This window comes from Sabethes cyaneus, chromosome 3, assembly GCF_943734655.1.
Source record: "Sabethes cyaneus chromosome 3, idSabCyanKW18_F2, whole genome shotgun sequence".
Classification (NCBI taxonomy): domain Eukaryota; kingdom Metazoa; phylum Arthropoda; class Insecta; order Diptera; family Culicidae; genus Sabethes; species Sabethes cyaneus.
In genome coordinates, this window is record NC_071355.1 from 184,026,200 (window position 1) to 184,043,929 (window position 17,730).

Sequence of the window (17,730 nt, forward strand, 5' to 3'; positions counted from 1 at the left end):
TTGCACCAAACATTACTAATGATCTGTAAACGTCGATTGGCACCATCGACATTTTTACCGAACGTTCAGCTGTTTAGATTTCGGTAAGATTTTACCGAATTCGGTGCTTTTTGTTAAGTGTGTACACGCAAAATAATCCACACGTCCTTTCCACGTGAAAAATCGCGTAAATTTCTCTACAGGGAGTTACGTGACTTTCAGTTGAACATTATTGGAAAATACAATGACATCTATGATCTATCTGATTTACATGTAAATGCACGCATACTAAGGTAAACAACGTTAAATTCACGTAAATAGTACGGGAGAAGTTGGATGGAAAATATTCACATAACTTTTCCCGTAAAAAATATTTTGAGTGTATACGAAGCGTAAGGTGATTTATCTATTTTGGACAGGCGTTACGCGTACTCAATTTTGGACATTCACGGCAAAATCAAACGGAAATTTCCAAAATGGAGTACGCGTAACACATGTCCAAAATAGATAAATTACCCAATGCAAACAAATCACTAGCACAGCCATATACATCACCAATCTTTATAATTTTGAAATTCGAGTAAAACATCTGGCACAGCGATACAAAGATGCGTGCATTTTCATAAATAACTGCCGGCTTAGCATGAAATTGGTGGAAAATTAGTTAATCGCCGATTGAATAGCCGAACGGCTCAAAAATATCGCAATCTCGTAAGAAGAGTTTCTTTGACTCAAATTTGTTTCATTTGACTGTAGCGCTTCATCAAAACAGTGCCTGTACAGTTTCGTCATCCCGTGAGTTAAAACGAGTTAGATCAAAACTTCTCAATTCGGTGTTTTGATTACAACAGATCGAGGAAAAGGCACGATTTGTGTCTATAAATAAGCCAACCCACCAGATGGTGGATTTTGAAGATACTTGGCGCGCTTAATAAAAGGGTTGTGCAGTCTCCTTTTGTCCAGCGCCTCTATGGTTCAAAGGTACATTAGTACCAGCGAGCCACAGCCCTGGCGGGTGTTGTGGGTTCGAATCCGATTCTAATCTCAGAATAAAGCTTGGTTCGACTCATGCACCTTCCAGCATTCGACAAAAGGTAGAAGACACAACGATTACTTGTTAAGCGTAGCTACTAGTACTCCCCCTCCCCTCTCACCTTTCCACTCTTTCTTCTTCGCTCTAAAATTGCATTACTTTCTTCTATCGTCCCTTTATCAATTGAAAAAGAACTACCGTTTCAAAAAAAAAAAATCAATTTATTTACCTGACCGCATTTCAAGGTCAAGACTAAAACACGAGGTTGGTTTATCGAAACAGTGTTTGAAAAAGTTATTTGTATAGCCAGTAATTATCTCAACATTGTCCAGAAATTTTGCTGAAAACAGCTTTGCTCTTTTTTGTATTTAGTACTACCAGCCTTGTAGGGATGGAAAAACTATCATTAACTACTGATAGTTATCAGTAAGCAATAATATCACTAAGTATCAGTAAGGTTTCGCTATTATTGATATTTACCGATATAGTTAAGTTGTCCCGTTAGAAAAATTAGTTAGATTAAACTTATTGGTCGGTAGTTGCGTACGATAAACGTGGATGACACAATATATCGTAGTCAACGTCAGTAGCCTAAAGCCGGGGTAGCTCGTGCTGATTCAAGCAGTCGCCTCCATTTAACTCGAACTTTGGCCACTCGTCGCCAATTTTCTAGTCGTCTCAAAAGTCACAAATCACTTTCGACGTGATCGTGTCATCTTGCACGTTGAGCCCCGTGCTCCTGGTGCCAGTGAGGTTGTTGAAGACAACTGTTTTCGTCGCACTATCGTCCGGCATTCTTACGACGTGTATGGCCCACCATAGCCTACTAACTTTCGCCAAATATACGATGGGATTAACTACAAACAATGCCTGTAGCTTGTGATTCATACGTCTTCACCACCTTTCGCTTTCAGTACTTCGCCAAATATCCGCAGTACCCTTTCGTTCGGATACGGCAAGGGCGCATATATCCTCCATGAGCGACCTAACGAGTCCATAAGAAACTACTGACCTAATAAAAGATTTGTGCATTGTCAGATTTGTACGGTAGCGTGTGCTTCTTGATCGTAGCGTATAGCGAAGGGCAAACTAGGCTCGATTTTTCGCTTGAATGCGCCGCTGGATTTTCTTACTAATGTTGTCCGCGGTCACCAGCAAGCCAAAATACACGAATTCATCTACCAATTCTAGTTCGTCGCCGTCAAGGGTTACCATCCGTGAGAGGCACGCGTTTGGTTCCTTTGAGTCTTTTCCTTTCATGTATGTGATCTTTGACGTATTTATTATTAATCTGATCTTCCTAGACTACTGTTTTCAACCTTGCATAGGTTGCCTCCACCATCGCAAGGTTCCTAGCTATGATATCAGTCATCTTTTGACCTTGTCTCAGCCCTCGCCGCGTATCGAAGGGTGTCCAATCCAATAGCTCTGATCAGTAGCGTCAGTTTATCTGGGAAGCTGTGTTCAACCAATAAGTGCAATTGCTGGTCTTGATCGACTGGTTCTTGTCATCCGTAGGCACGATGTGCTTCCAACATATCTGCTGGGTGGTAAAAATCTGGTCCGTAATTGCGCGAGCCTCCATAAAGCCCGCTTGGTAAATTACAAAGTAAACTTACAATGAAGAACGCAGTTATAATATCACAATTTCCTATTTTTTGCTGCAATGCCCTGATGAGTAAAATTACTGATAGTTATCAGTAACGTACTGAAATTACTGATAGTTATCAGTAACGATTTTTAATGATAGTTCCCATCCCTACAGCCTTGAGATCAGGAGGCGTATTTTCAGCGGAGGTCGTGCTGGTCGTGGACAATACAATAGAGTTTTCGACAGACGAGTTCTACGAATGATTTTGGGCGGCGTACAGAGAACGAAGTAAGATGTTTGAAGATGAACCATGAATTAGCATAGTTCTATTGTGAATCCAGTATTCAAAAGGTAGCTAAAGCTGGGCGGATATGATGGGCAGGGTATGTGATGTTGCTAGAATGCCGTACAACTACCCTGCAAAAATGATGTTTGCTTCACATCCGGTAGGAACAAAACAACCAGAGACTCCGCGAACAAGACGCTTATACCAAATGGAGCAAGATCTGACGGAGACAACATCGCTTGATTTCGTTTGGCACGATGGGCCGTATCACGAAGGCAAAACCATTGACTGTTGAGACCCGTAAACAAGCAGAAAAGACTGTCATTCGCTCGAGCAGATCCAAAATGGACGGTTCAGTGATAAACGGAGGCAAAACGTGCGTAGAAAGTTCGGCGAAAGTCATATTTATTGAGCAATGTGTAGCACATTCAGTCAAGCATGGCGGTGGCACTATCATGGTCTGTGGTATATTTACATTCGATGGAGTCGGAGATCTGATAAAAATCGATGGCAAAATTGATCAAAAGTACTACCATCGCTTGCTTCAGCGTCACATCATCCCATTTGGTCTTCGTTTGCTTAGTAAGGGATTCATTATCCAACAGGATAACGAGCCCAAACACATTCGTGGCTCTTACTTTCAGGTCTGAAAAAAAATATGTACAGTGGACTTACGGAAAAGTTAATCAATTGGGGATTGGGTCAATTAACCTTTTTAAATTACAACTTATCTTTCCTAAAGGATTAAAAATTATAAAGACAGAAGCGAAAATAGATTCGCGGATATGGGATACACATTTCAATGCATGTGTAAGTTACAATGGAACGAAATATGTAGCAAAGTTTTAATAGAATAATACTAGTAGTTTAAAATAATTTGCTGTACTAGTTTGCTTTGTTCTTTCATAGTCTACGTTTTGATAATGTTCACGCATATTTTTTGTTCCTTCTCTTACATTTAAAAAAAATCTGAGTTTGCGCCTTTTCAGCATGTTATCAAAAGCCTTGAAGTAACTATGTGCTCGTATCGAACTGTAGTTGTAACTGCCCGGTACAAGAATTTAATTTAATCCCTACTATGTGCAGCTCTGTATGAAACGGTGGAAAGATGACAATAAACCGAAAAATAAAAAAAAAAAGATAAAAGGAATACACACGTGTGTGCACGAACGCTTGGACAACCAATAAATTCAAACTCTCCGAAATGCTAAGAAAAAAATTAACTTTTTAGAGTGTTGCATGAGAGCCTAATCTAACGCCTAACTTTTTCGAATAAATTAACTTTTCAGAGAAATAACCTTTCCGAGAGTTAAAACAGTAACTAACAATGATCTGTCATCTGTCATTGAGAACTGAGAAGTTTTCGGAGCTGCTGTCAGAGTGCCCAGCCCATTCGTTGACAAGGATGATTTACTCTCGTATGCGTTTCTCATAGTCTTTTTTCAAAAGGACATTTTATGCTTTGCGCGAAAACCAAAATTTTAGTGCCTTTTTATCTCCTTCTTTTAACCCGTATATTATTTATTATTGATGCTTTATATAGTTTCAAAGTACTTTATCTCGGCCCGATTTACTTTTATGTGTTAACTGTTTTGCTCTTATCAAGTTTTAAAATTGCCTTTTGGGCGAAAGAAACATGCAACTACTTGGACAAATCTGCTATGATAATAAATAATCTTGGGCTTGCAATGAATAATGTGATACAACATAAATATAAAAACCTAAATTAATTAAAACAAATCAACTTTTCACCTGAACAAAGATTTTTTTTGGTTCCTATTCTTACAAGTTACAACCCTAGCGTGCTCGTTACTGTCGACCCTGCTTGCTAGTTTACCGTTACCTTTCGTAACATATAACTCGACATAACTGTTCGTAATGCTGGCAACCGTTCAAATGAATGAAAGCCTGAAAGCTCACAATTCGATTCATTGATTTCGCTTCACGTTCGTGTTCTTATCCGCCGTCGCCGTCGGTGTGTAAATATACGTTATACAACCGAATACCGAGCGGCGATGCCAATTTTCTTGTTTTAACTGAATTACAGTTTTTAAGTTTATAAATCCATTGGTTTATTTCTGTTATATTCGATTTGCAGTATTACCAAAATCTTTAAATCAAGATTGTTAAATCATTTTTAAAAGTCATTTGATAACAATTTTTTTGATGATTCAAGGCATCATTGGCATCAAGGTTAGTAAGAATTTCAATTCATCAATTAATAATAAAAGTTCAGTAAGAAAATAAAATATTTCACTAACAAGGTAAACTGGTAGAAGTAACCAATTGCTGGTACATCTTTTGCATGTTTTAATTACTACTAAATTTATAATGTTCCTTTTAACATGTATAATTTTGGCATCACTAGTGTAGACTGCAACTGCTGGGATGCCAAATTGGCCAAAGGTTTTTTTTCAACAATCTAAATACCGTTTGATAATGAAAAATGCTATGCCAATCAGCTAGATGGAGAAGCATTTTTGGGAAATATCTTGTTTTTGCTCACCGCAGATGCAACATTTTGATTGAAATTCGAATCTAGCCACCCCTAAATTCTGCTAAATTGCAAATAATGTTAAAGATTTTGAACTTTGTCGCCTTATTTGACGCGTAGTCAAAAATTTGACAAAATCTAGATTTATCTAACCTAATGGCAACCGGGCCGAGAGTCTCAGACCGACTGACTGTTGGATTTCGATCAAAAGCTCTCACTTTGTGTGTAGTGTTCGTCGGTTGCGGTTGGTCCGGTGTCGTTTTTGTTGTTCTGCGGGTGGTACAGGCTTTGAAGATTAATTCCTAGTAGCGAGTCGTATTGGCCATTACGGACCTTGAATAAAACGTAATAAAAGCCATAGTTTGTTCGTAGAAAACGGCTCCATGGATTAGCCCTATTCGTCCCCTGTTCGAGGTCATTTGCCGGGTGTACCGTATTACTGCTGCTCGGTAGTAATAGTAGTCGCTGAGTGGCACATCCATTATTGCCAAGTGTCCGCCGCAGTGAAGGTAATGAAGCACCGTGGTGAATCATGCAAGCAAATTTAGTTAAACCTGATTGTAAGCATAAGCAGTAAGCAAACACAAGAAGAAGTGCCGTGTGTCGTCGGGTTTTACGTCGTCTAACGTTTTTAGTATTTCGAGTCTGCTTTTACATCATCAACAATACTTTTGACGCAACATCAGCGAGATCAACATCGAGTGCGGAAAAGTAGTGGTGAAGTGGAAGAAAATATTTTCTGATGCATTTAAGTGGTGTGCAGTTTTGCAGTTGTGTGCTAAAGTTCCGAAAATCCCGAGAAGTCTTCTGAATTTTTGTTATTGTTTTTTATTTGGTTAGTCAAAGTATTGAGGCGAAAGATTGGCCAAGTTGAATAAGCTTTATGACCGGGATGTGGCATGTGCCTGATTGAAATCATCCAGCAGCGTAGTGGTTGAATAAATAAATAGTGATGTAAACCTACACACAAAACGAAAACTCGAGCTGGCTCGGAATGCAAGAAAGTTGGTACCGGAGATGTGTGAAAAGAAGCAAACTTATGTACTGTGTACGGAGCAGATTCCTCGAAACGAACCGACCAATCAGATTAGTCTACTTGCAAGAGTTTGATTTGGCTTGACTTGGAAAGGGCGAGCAAGTAGAATAATCAAGAAGTGTCCAATTATGTTATTGTTTTTGTTAAATGAATGGTACACTTGATTTTTGTTCTAAATGGGTAGATCTTCTCTCTTGTGCAACCATTTTTACGTGTGCTATTCGAGTGAGTGTGAGATTCATTCGAGCCGCTGATGGTTGTTACGTTCAAGAATTTAACGTAATGAAACAGGGTGGCCAGATTAAATGCGCATTGCGATCAGCTGTTCGTGACTCGCAGTTAGCTGCCGGCACACCCTGTAGACTTCAGAATGCGAACTACTAATCCAGCAAATATTTTTTTAAAAGGATCGCCCTGGCATGACTTTGGAATAATACTGTGATGCTTTCAAATGATAGAATGTAATTTTAAAAATTACTGTTATGTTAGTAATATGAGAAAGAAATATATTTTTTGATTCTGCAGCTGCAGAAAAAGTAATGGCTTATGTTAGACTTTGCACAGTCACATGCGCTTTTTTTTAAGCTGGCACACAAATAAAAATGTAAGCTACTGTCTATAAACTAAGGTGTTCACCTGTGTACCTATTCGTAAACATGTATTTACGTTCAACTTGCACTGCGCTCATGCACAAATAAAACAGTTTGTGATGAAATTTCTCTATCGTACGAAAACATCTTCCCTCTCAAGTGATCTCGAAGCTTGTATTGAAAAACAGTTTCACACTTCTCAAACCAATTTCGGAGGCTTTGAACAGTTTGATTGAATAATTGGATGTGGATTACTACTATAACGTTTCCGGTTTCTTGCAGCAGCATCAGTCATCAGTCGGTAGGGGCATTTGCTGAAAATTACGTGCAAAGTCTTCGATAACAAAAAAAAACGTTGCAGAGCTAATCGATCATTCTTTGCTCGAAAGCAAAAAGGCTTTACAACAGCGTGTAGTGATTAGGATCGGTTGAATAAGCGAAAAATCGTTTTCTTTCTCTATTGTGCAAAAGCGGCCCAAAGAGGCGCACAAACGGACGCAAAATTCACAAGTTACATAAGTCATCGGCGGCCATGGCGGTGGTGCGGAAGAAACAGGATGACAAGATCCTGAAAACGCTACGCGAGCTGGTTACCATCGGGGGTAACAAGGAATGTTTCGACTGCAGCCAACGTGGTCCAACCTACATCAACATGACCATTGGCTCGTTTGTCTGCACGACCTGCTCGGGAATATTGTAAGTACAATTTTCAATTTTTACTCAGTACAGGATGTAATTAAACACTTTTAATTTTTTCCCTATTTGTTTATCATGCTATGAGTAGATTACACAGAAAGAATACACGAAAAATGAAATAAAATATACTTTTACTGCAGCTCTCTGGCAAGATTTATTCTCTACAAGATCCGCGACAAAAAAAAACTGAACCTGAAGGCAGAAGTTATTTATAAAATGGACTGGGCAATATTAATTGCTTAAAAAATAACTTATATAAAAAGACGTCGCGTTAGCAAAACGAGTTAGATTAAACTTCTCATTCGGTAGTTTAACTAACAGACAGGGGAAGAGCCACAATTTGTGTCTAAAAAATAACTCAACTCTCCAGTGTTGGTGGAGTTTGAACTCCGTCGCAGGTTTAATAAGGGGGTCGTAAAGTTCTCTTTTTATCGAGTCCACTGTGGCTCAAATGTTCTCCAATATCTGTGACCCACATGGACTGGGGAGAAGTTGGGTTCGAATTCGGTCATAATTGGTACGTATGCAATGAAAAAATGGGCTGATTTTATTGTTTTTTTAAGTGAATACCCTGCCACCTGGTGGTGAATCTACCTGTGCATCTCTAATTGTAGCAACCATGTGTACAGAAAAAAATGACAGCATTACCAGTTGATTTGTAGCAGCCATACAGGCGAAAACAGTCAAGCAACTACGTTCGATGCTTTGTTCGTAATGCTATCTCCACATCGGAGCGAAAAAGATGAATAAAAAAAGCTGCCGTTTATAACATCCTCTTCCTTTTGGAGAAAAGCGAGAGCATCGAACGGAAGCCTAGTTCCGGCAGCCCGAAGGTGGTGCACGACCATGAAGTGCAGCAGAAGCTGAAGCGAAAGGCAAGACTAAGGTGGCCTTATTGTTCCGCACCTTGGGTCAGGAGGTCGCAGCACTGGCTAAAATGGACATTGTTGTGTGGAACCGTCAGTCGGGGCCAGCCGTGTCTGAGCACCACGGCACCACAATGGATGCAATGCATGTCGTTATAATGGATGAGACCTACATGACACTGGAATGCAACGACTCACAGAGAAGCGGGTACTTTACGTCCCCCATAAAAGAAATAAGCTAATATGCTTCCACAAAAAGTTTCTGAAGAATGTTCACCGAATATCATATGATGGCGTGTTGGTTGTGTTGTTCCACCGAAGCATACTGCGGGTAAATTTTATAAATTTCTTGTGGACATATTTAAATCGAGCAATCCAGAGATCCATATAGGTATTCCCATGCTACACATGCAGCCACGAGGGACGAATGCACAACAGAGAAATATAATGATCGAAAGGCGTGTGGGTCCGTGAAGTCTTTTGTTGTCCGCATGATGAATCCCAAACTGCGATTTGCTTTGACAATTATACTAGAGTAATGAACACGAAAAGTGAGACTCGTATTCACAATGACTTTCAGATCTTTAACATAATTTACACGCTGCAGTTGAGTGCCACAGTATTGATAATTCGATATGATCGGTGCGGATTTACGGCAAAATGTAATTATAGAACATTTTAGGGCTCTAATAGTCGTGCGATTTCATAGGCACCGGTCTTGGGAATGATCAATCATCCGTTGAAGTTCCTTACTGTCCCGTATAGAAATTTTTATCTTCATTTTTTGAAGAATATTGAGAATAATAGTGGTCCAAGGTTACGTCCTTGGGGAACTATCGAAATATTTGTGAAATTAATATTGCACTGCAGCAAGCTTGACGCAAAGCCGACGAATTGTCAGATGCTTCAGTCAAAGTGCGAGGAAAGTTGGAGCTCCTAGTCGGTTACATGTACTTAATTAAACCAGAAAAACAGAAGAGAATTTTCCAGCATTTTAAAAAATTACGAGCTATATATGAAGCTGTCAGCTATTAAATTATGAACATTAAAGTATTTACATTAGTAGAAAAAGGGAGAGGTGTAGGGTCCTAGTCAACTAAAGCATTGTCAAAATCGTGTGTTTCCCATTCAACTTGATTTACATATATTATTGTCACATGCTGTTTACCACACCCGTTGGCTATTCCCAAAGATAAAGGAATCTTTTATCGATGGATTTTTCCATGAATGCGCACCATTGTTTGTACATAGTGTCCGGAAGTAACGAAGATAAGTCGACTCTACTCAGGAGGTTTCCTTTATGTTAACGGGATGACCATGGCAGTCTTGATGTCACGTACACTGATAATAGATTGCAAATTCAATACAAACAGTTGGTAAACATACGTACTAGCAGATGCGACGATATCAAGAGCTCAGATAAGACGAACGGCAGCCGGGGCTCGACGCTGCAACTACTTTCAAGTGACCATGAATCCACTTGCGTTATAATTAGCACTTCGTCTGACTTTCACTGCTATTCGTCTTAGTGTTCGTAAAGAATGGTATCATTTGATGAACCCAAAGTAAAGGGAAAGTATATTTATGTAACATTTAAGCATTTTGATCAGAACATCTGAATAAAATAATGCCCTTGATGATACGACCACCGGTTACAGGTCGTCACGAATGCACAAGGAAACGGCAACTGATAACATGTAAACTACACTCAACCGGTTCACCACAAAAAAAGACGCCAAGTTGTGATGTTGTTAGTTGTATGCTTATCATGGTATTATTTGAGCTGTTTCTCTGGCTAGCATAGTATCGATGGCAGTGGATAGAAACAGCGGAGAGTGGCCAGCTAATCAAAATATGTTGAAAGTGCGCATAAAAACTTTCTCAAATTTCCATATTTCTCACTCTTTCACCGTGCCTGCACGGCTGAGTAAATATTTATTTAGATTTTGTATTCAAATCGACTGACATTTATCGCTGGCATGTGTTTCTAAATTTTTGCTTTTGTTAACCGGTTCAAAAGTGCTTCGTACCGTAGCTACCATCTTTTCGAAAGAAAGAGATGGACGACGACGACGACAGGGAGAAAATGACGAAAGCGTGATCTAGCGAATGTAAACAGTGTTGGCGTTCGCTTCCGTTGTTCGTTTTCATTGTTTTGGTTTATTTATAAATTTGGTTGCTATGTTACTACCACCTATGCGCGCTGAACCTGTCAAGTGTGAATCACCGTTTATGCATAAAGGTATCTGCTGCAACCGGTAGACAGGTGTACGAATTATCATTAAGAATAAACTGGGCAGACCTGCCGTCTTGGGTGGGATAATCTCCGTTTTTTTGTCTTGTATCACTTATATATTATTTTCAATCTTCAAAGCCAATTTAGGTAATATAAGTAGAAAAGTTACTATCATATTTAAATACTTTTACTATTTACTGTGACAATAACAACAATATTGGGTGTTTTTGATAAGTGGTTGTTAGCCCTCGATGGACTATATGGCAATCCATGGTGGCATTCAGTGGTATGCCAGTTTAGTGCAGCTTATTGCTGACGATTGCTGATCGAATAAAATGAAAAACAGTGGACTTCCGAAGCTTTTTCACACTCATGTCTAATCGGGTAACCAACTGTCAGAAGCTTGTGATCTCAGAAGCAGAGTCATCCAGCTCTTTTTGCACCGGTTTTACTTATTTCACTGTAGCCGCTTTAGCGAACCAAAATTTGAAAACGTTATGTATGAAGCATTTATGGAGCTAATTATTATTTATAGTATATTGTTAAACTAAGTATCTTACTGTCAAATGGACTAATTTCGTATGGTGAGGATAAAAAACTACACAAAGTAATTTATTCGAATAAATTTTCCTTCGTCCTACGTTTAAGCCTTCCACAAAATTGCTTCGACGCCTTGTTGGATTTCGGCATGTTCTTCAGTTCCTACCACGAAGTATTTGGAGTAGATCTACCGTTTGAGGTTCGCTCATAAATTTTCTATCGGTTGCAGCTGGATGACGTTCAAAGGGTTGGCGATTTTCGGTACAACGTTCATCTTCGACCGGTCTGTCTCCTCTAGTGGTCTCTGCATAATGGGCCGAGTCCACGTGATACTTCTTGACGAAGGCGGCCAATTCCGGTAGGATTTTTGTACTGTGTATCTTCCCGTTCACCGCAAGCCCAGAAGGAAGGAACAGCAGCTTGGACATTTCCTTGTCGCTAATCGTTAGCCACAGAAGAACCTTCCTCAGGAACTTAGTGTGGGAGATATTCCTTATATCATCGCTAACCTTCTTAGTGGCGGACGTAAAGTACTCGGTCCATTGTAAGTCCTTACTGTCCAGCGTCAAGCAGGTTTTCTCATCCATCTACGACGTCATGCTTTGCCGGAAAGATGTTTTTCACCTGCACCTTCAGTTGCTCCTTCTAGGTGATTGCCTAAGCTCAGACACGGCCGGCCTCGACTGACGTTTTCGCATAAAATGTATATTTCGGCCAGATATCTCTTCATCGTTTGGCCGTTTGCTTCGAACCTCCCGAACGCTCGACGCTCACGTCTTTCTCCAGAAGAGAGATTATAAATGCCGGACCGATTATATCCAGCGGACACGAGGCGCCTTACGATGCCCAACGCTCCGGGTTGGAGCTGGCAGTACAAACAAAGTATCGAGCGTTGCTTGACTGTTTTCGCCATAACGCTATCTATTATTTTTGCTGTTCTCAATTAGTTGGTCTGTCAGTTCCATTCTCAATCAACCCATGAAAATTCTCTAAAGTCAGTTCTTTTTTTAATGCATAAGTTATTATCCATTATCTTATAAATTGTCAGAGATATTGGGGTTTCTTAGTGAAAAATAGTACTTTTTTGGGTTCAAATATTTTTAATGGTGGCCGATCAAACAATTTGTTATTAAAAGTACTACAAAAAAGCTGCAAAATAAGCATCAGTTTTTGTATCTGTAAACTTTTCGAGATGGTTGTTCTGAAATTCTTTACCTATCATACTTAAAAATAAGCACCGAGTTCGGCAAAATTTTGCTCAACAGCCGAACGTTCGGCAAAAATGTCGATGGTGTATATCGACGTTTACGGGTCTTTAGTAACGTTTGGCAACATAAAAATTTTTGCCGAACTCGGTGCTTTTTGTTAAGTGTGTACAACTTCTCTAGCTACATTGATAAAAATCAGCACGGTTTCGATCCAAAAAGTCAACTTGTACTAACCTGATTTCCTGCACATCCTTCATTGCTCGCTCTATGCAAAACCATTTTCAAGTCAACGCCATATATTCGGATTTATCAGCAGACTTCGATAAAATAAATCTTTAAATCGCGGTCTCGAATCTTCAGAGGCTTGGATTAAGCGGCAATATCTAACTGGTTTGAACTATATCTTACTGGTAGAACTATATCCGTCAAAATACTATTTTTTGCCCTTTTCTGTTACATCTAGTGTGCCACAAGGAAGTCATCTAGGTCCATATATTTTTCTGCTGTATCTTAATGACATTCACCTGACCCTTAAGGGGACATGAACGACTAAAATTTTTGAAAAAATCGTTATGTTATACTATAACAAAGGTTTTATTTCAGATTTTGATTCTGTAGTCTTTTCCGCTTATTTGAATACTAAATTTGTAACGATCCGACCACGGGAAGTGGCCGAAAAACGATGATACACTTAAGGATTCCAGTGCGGCGTGGAACAACTTCGGCGGAATAAAACGCCTCTCCTGGAAAACCACGACTTTTAAACTTTATGTATCTTTTTCTCAGAAACTACACAACGTATTGGAACAAACTTTTTTTTATTTTGTTGGTAGTAGCTTGGCAAAGATTTTTATAACTTTTGAGGTTTATAAACGAAACACAGCCAGAGAAAAAAAAAGAAGACAAAATTTTATTTTTTTAGGTATCTATTTTTCTTCTTTTTCGTTTTTTTCAAGCTGTTTTGCTTACGAAACTGAAAAGTTATAAAAGCCTTTGCCAAGCTACTACCAACAAAACAAAAAAAAGTTTGTTCCAATACGTTGTGTAGTTTCTGAGAAAAAGGTACATAAAGTTTTAAAATCATGGTTTTTCAGGAGCGGCGCTTTATTCCGCCGAGGTTGTTCTACGCCGCACTGGAATGCTTATGTGTATGATCGTTTTTCGGCCATTTCCCCTGGTCGGATCATTTCAAATTTAGTATCAAAATATGCGGAAAAGACTGCAGAATCAAAATCTGAAATTAAAAAATAATGTATTGCGGATTTTCGGCTTTCCAGTCAGTTTTATATTGAAAACTGCTTTTTTATACTGCCTGACGTTTCGGCCTTTGGTTTTGGCCTTTTTCAAAGGTAATACGGTAATACGGTATAGGTAATACGGCCAACGGAAAATAATGATTTTTTCAAAATTGTCGTTTATGTCCCCTTAAGGAGAAAGTCGTCATTGATTCTGTGAATTTTAAAAGCACATTTTTTTGGTTAAAAAAAAAAGAATTAGTTTTACAAAAATATACCTACTTACTGTGTTCAGATTGAAAAGAAGAGATTCTAAGATAGAGTTTTTGTTTTGGCTTAAATTCGAATCGGTTGAATTTGCCAATGTAAATCGACCCGTCAGGAGTTTTTCGATCGATCTTTTCACACCTGAAGTTTGCTGTTGCTATCTGACTAGTTTGTATCTGGTGTTTGGTGAGTCAAGCTTGGTCAAGAAAATTCGTGTACATGTGTTATGAAAGTGAAATTTTAAATTGGTGTGGTTTAAAGTTGCTCAAGAATATAATGAACTGGACAGACGAATTCGATTGAAAAAAATTATTCTTTGTTTGTTCAAAGCTAATTGAAGAATTTCCCATTCTTATAAGTGTTTCTTCACATTCGATTCAATTCTTCTGCGCAACGAATCTTTATACTACTTTTGCTTTTACTTTTTGAAATCTTTACTTTTTATAGACTTAGGAGTTCTATTACTCTCTAAATAGACATTTAAGAATTACATAGCGTTCATTTGTACTAATACTAAAGCTTCTTAGAATTTTGGCTTCTTATTCAGAATCACTACAGTTTACGAGCATTCCACGTTTAAAAGTTTTTTAGTGTTCTTTAGTGCAATTTATATTTGAATATGCTTCAAATGTGTGTGCAGTGGGTACCGTACTATTAGAACAGCATTCAACGGATTGAGGCTATTCAACCTAAATTCGTGCTTTTTGCGGAGCTCTTGCATTATCAAGGCACAACTTCTTAGGAAGTTTCCTTCTTACTCCATATAAGGTATGGAGCCTAAATCCCAAAACGGTCATTGGCTTTATAAACCATGTAGTACCGAATTGGGACACAGGATTACAACTATTCCGCTCAACTCCATCAATGGGTATTGGCGATCCGTAAACTGTGTACAGCAATCGGGGCCTGCCACAAAAGACGATCATTAAGACTGTCGCAGTGACCTTTTAACCCAATGCCCTTCTGGCATACAAAAAAATCGTGCTTTTCGCTTTACGGTTTCTGCCTTGCAATAATCCTTTGATTTTTCCAAGTTATGAAGATCGGTGTACTGTACCTTTTCGGTGATGATACTTTGGCACTACGGCGTGAGGTTGCCAAAGCTACCTTTATCTTTTTTAGGGGCCATCCGTAAAGTACGTCACGCTTATAAGGGGAGGAGGGGTTGACCTAATTATAACTATTTGTGACGTGGGAGAAAGGGAGGTATAAAGTTATGTGACGTCATATGAAAAAAATTTCAAATGGAAAATTTATTCGGGGAATTATAAGGCTTTACAGAACATACTATACACCACTGAAGAGCTCCTTGAGTACCGCCCTGCCTAAAAGGCAAATACAGTGGACTCTCGGAAAAGTTAATCGATTGAGGAATGGGTCGATTAACTTTTCCGAAATATTAACTTTTCTGAGTAGTCCTAAAAATCATTGAAAATGATAAATACAAAGGCGTAAGGTGCATTCCAGGACATAGGATACACATTTTTATGTATTTAGAAGTTCTAATTAAAAGAAATATGTGGTAAGATCTTTATGAAATAATTATTAGTTCCTTTCAGTAAGTTTAAAATAGTCGGTTCACTAGTTTACTTTTGTTTTTTCGTAGTCTGCGACTACGTTTTGATAATGTTCGCGCTCTTTTTTAGTTCCTTCTTTTGCATTTAAAATTCAATCTGTGTTTGCGCTTTTCCAGTATGTTATCAATAATTCTGAAGTTACTATGTGCCCGTATTGAACTATTGTTGGACCTGTCCAGTATAAGAGTTTAATTTAATCCCTGTTATGATGCGACTCTGTATGAAACTGTGGAAGGGCGACAATAAACCGAAAAATGAGAAATAAAGATAGAACCACGTTTACCACGTGTGTGTGGACGAACGCTTGGACAACCAATAAATTCAAACTCTCAGAAAAGTTAAGGCAACAATTAACTTTTTAGAACGTTACATGAGAGCTGATATTCGCTTAACTTTTCTGAACAATTAACTTTTCAGAGAGTTAACTTTTCCGAGAGTCCACTGTACCAGTCGCAAACATGTTTGACCGCATTTCAAGGTCAAGACTAAACACTCGAGGTTGGTCTATTTTCATAGGAAGAGCCTTTCTCCGAAAACCCGTGCTGAGAATCGCGGCTAACACGTTGACAGACGAACAGCATCACGCGCAGTACCTTGCAAGTTGTAAGGGCCTGCACAGTGTCGTCGTCCTGACAGTAAAAAAAAGTTAGATTAAAACTTCTTGGTCGGTGGTTTCTACAGTAGACGGAGGAAGAGGAACAATTTGTGTCTATAAATAGCCCAACCCATGTCGCTAGTTAAATAAGGGGGGTTGTGCAGTCTCCTTTTGTCCAGCGCCTCTGTGGTTCAAATGTACAAATACCAGCGCGCCACACTCTGGCGGGGGTTGTGGGTTCGAATCCGGTTATATCTCTGATTATAGCTTGGTTCGATCAATGCACCTTCCAGCATTGGATAACCTATCAATTACCACCTCCCCCCCCTTACCTTTTATTCTTTCCCCTCCATTCCCAAAACAAAATTCATTACTTTCCCCTACCGTCCCTTCATCAATTATAGAACCACCGTTTCAAAAAAATAATAAATATGTTTGACCGCATTTCAAGGTTAGGACTAAACACTCGAGGTTGGTCTATCTCAACTACAGTAGAATATAATTTTCGTATCTCACTTTTAGGACTTAACTTAATGATTACTGTCGAAAGAAGGAGTTTTTTATATCAAGAAACATTTCCAAAGACACTAGATGCGAAAAATAACACGTTTCTGCGTAATCTCACACGATCACGCATTTTGCTGTTTGGACCACTGAACCGAGGCATGGCGAGAGCTCATGTGAAATCTCCCTATGATAGAGATACTTTTCAGCATAGAAATACCTTTTATCGCACCGTACCTTTTTGCAACAGAGCGTGGTCGCACGTCCCAACTGCTCGGAATTAAGGCAGAGCACATCCAGCGAGAGTCACCCCAAATGAGTCCGATAGGGTAGAAACTTTGATACCGTTGTCAAGGGACACTTTTTGCAATTGTTTGCAGCTCGGTATCTTTACCAGTTGGACGTTAGAATCCTTTAAACGGTCAATTCCAAAATCCAGAAGGTCCTTGACGATTAAACTTGGATCGATGGGCAAACCGTCAATATTCACAACGCGGGCTGAAATGTACACTGTGGTGCAAAATTGATCGGACACAGACATGATTTTATTAAAATAATTAATAAAACGCAGTTGTTAACTTTTTCCAACAGTTTAACAGTTCGTATTTATTTATTTGCATCAGAGCTCAACAAATTAGCTTTAAAAGCGGCAACAATTTTATAACAAACAATAAAAAAATAAGCAAACAATGAATAGATTAAATTCAGTGTGCAAAATTGATCGGACAAGAAATAGAAATTATATTTTTTCAATCGGGAACTCCAAAATTTGTCCTGTTTAGTAATGTGTATGTCCTCCTTTGTATTTAATTACTTCCGCCAGGCGTCTAGGCATTGAATCGACCAACTTTTGCGTAGTTTCTGAACCCATAGTATTCCATACAGCTTCAATTTCCGCCATTAGTTGTTTTCTGTTAGAAACATGTTTTTTCCATGTTTCACAGTTCCACGCATATTTCTTGTTTGCAAAGCAGTACCGTCAGTTCTCCAAACTCTA

The 17,730-nt window shown here is 38.9% G+C and overlaps 1 protein-coding gene across 1 annotated transcript in view; it reads left to right on the plus strand.

Moving 5' to 3' along the window:
• Window positions 1-7,471: 7,471 nt before the first annotated feature.
• LOC128741787 (uncharacterized protein DDB_G0283357) overlaps window positions 7,472-17,730 on the plus strand; it is a 117,835-nt gene continuing 107,576 nt past the window's right edge. Inside the window, exon 1 of the mRNA XM_053837831.1 lies at window positions 7,472-7,705. Coding sequence (XP_053693806.1) covers window positions 7,542-7,705 — 164 coding nt within the window. The 5' untranslated portion in view covers window positions 7,472-7,541. The remainder of the gene's footprint in view (window positions 7,706-17,730) is intronic.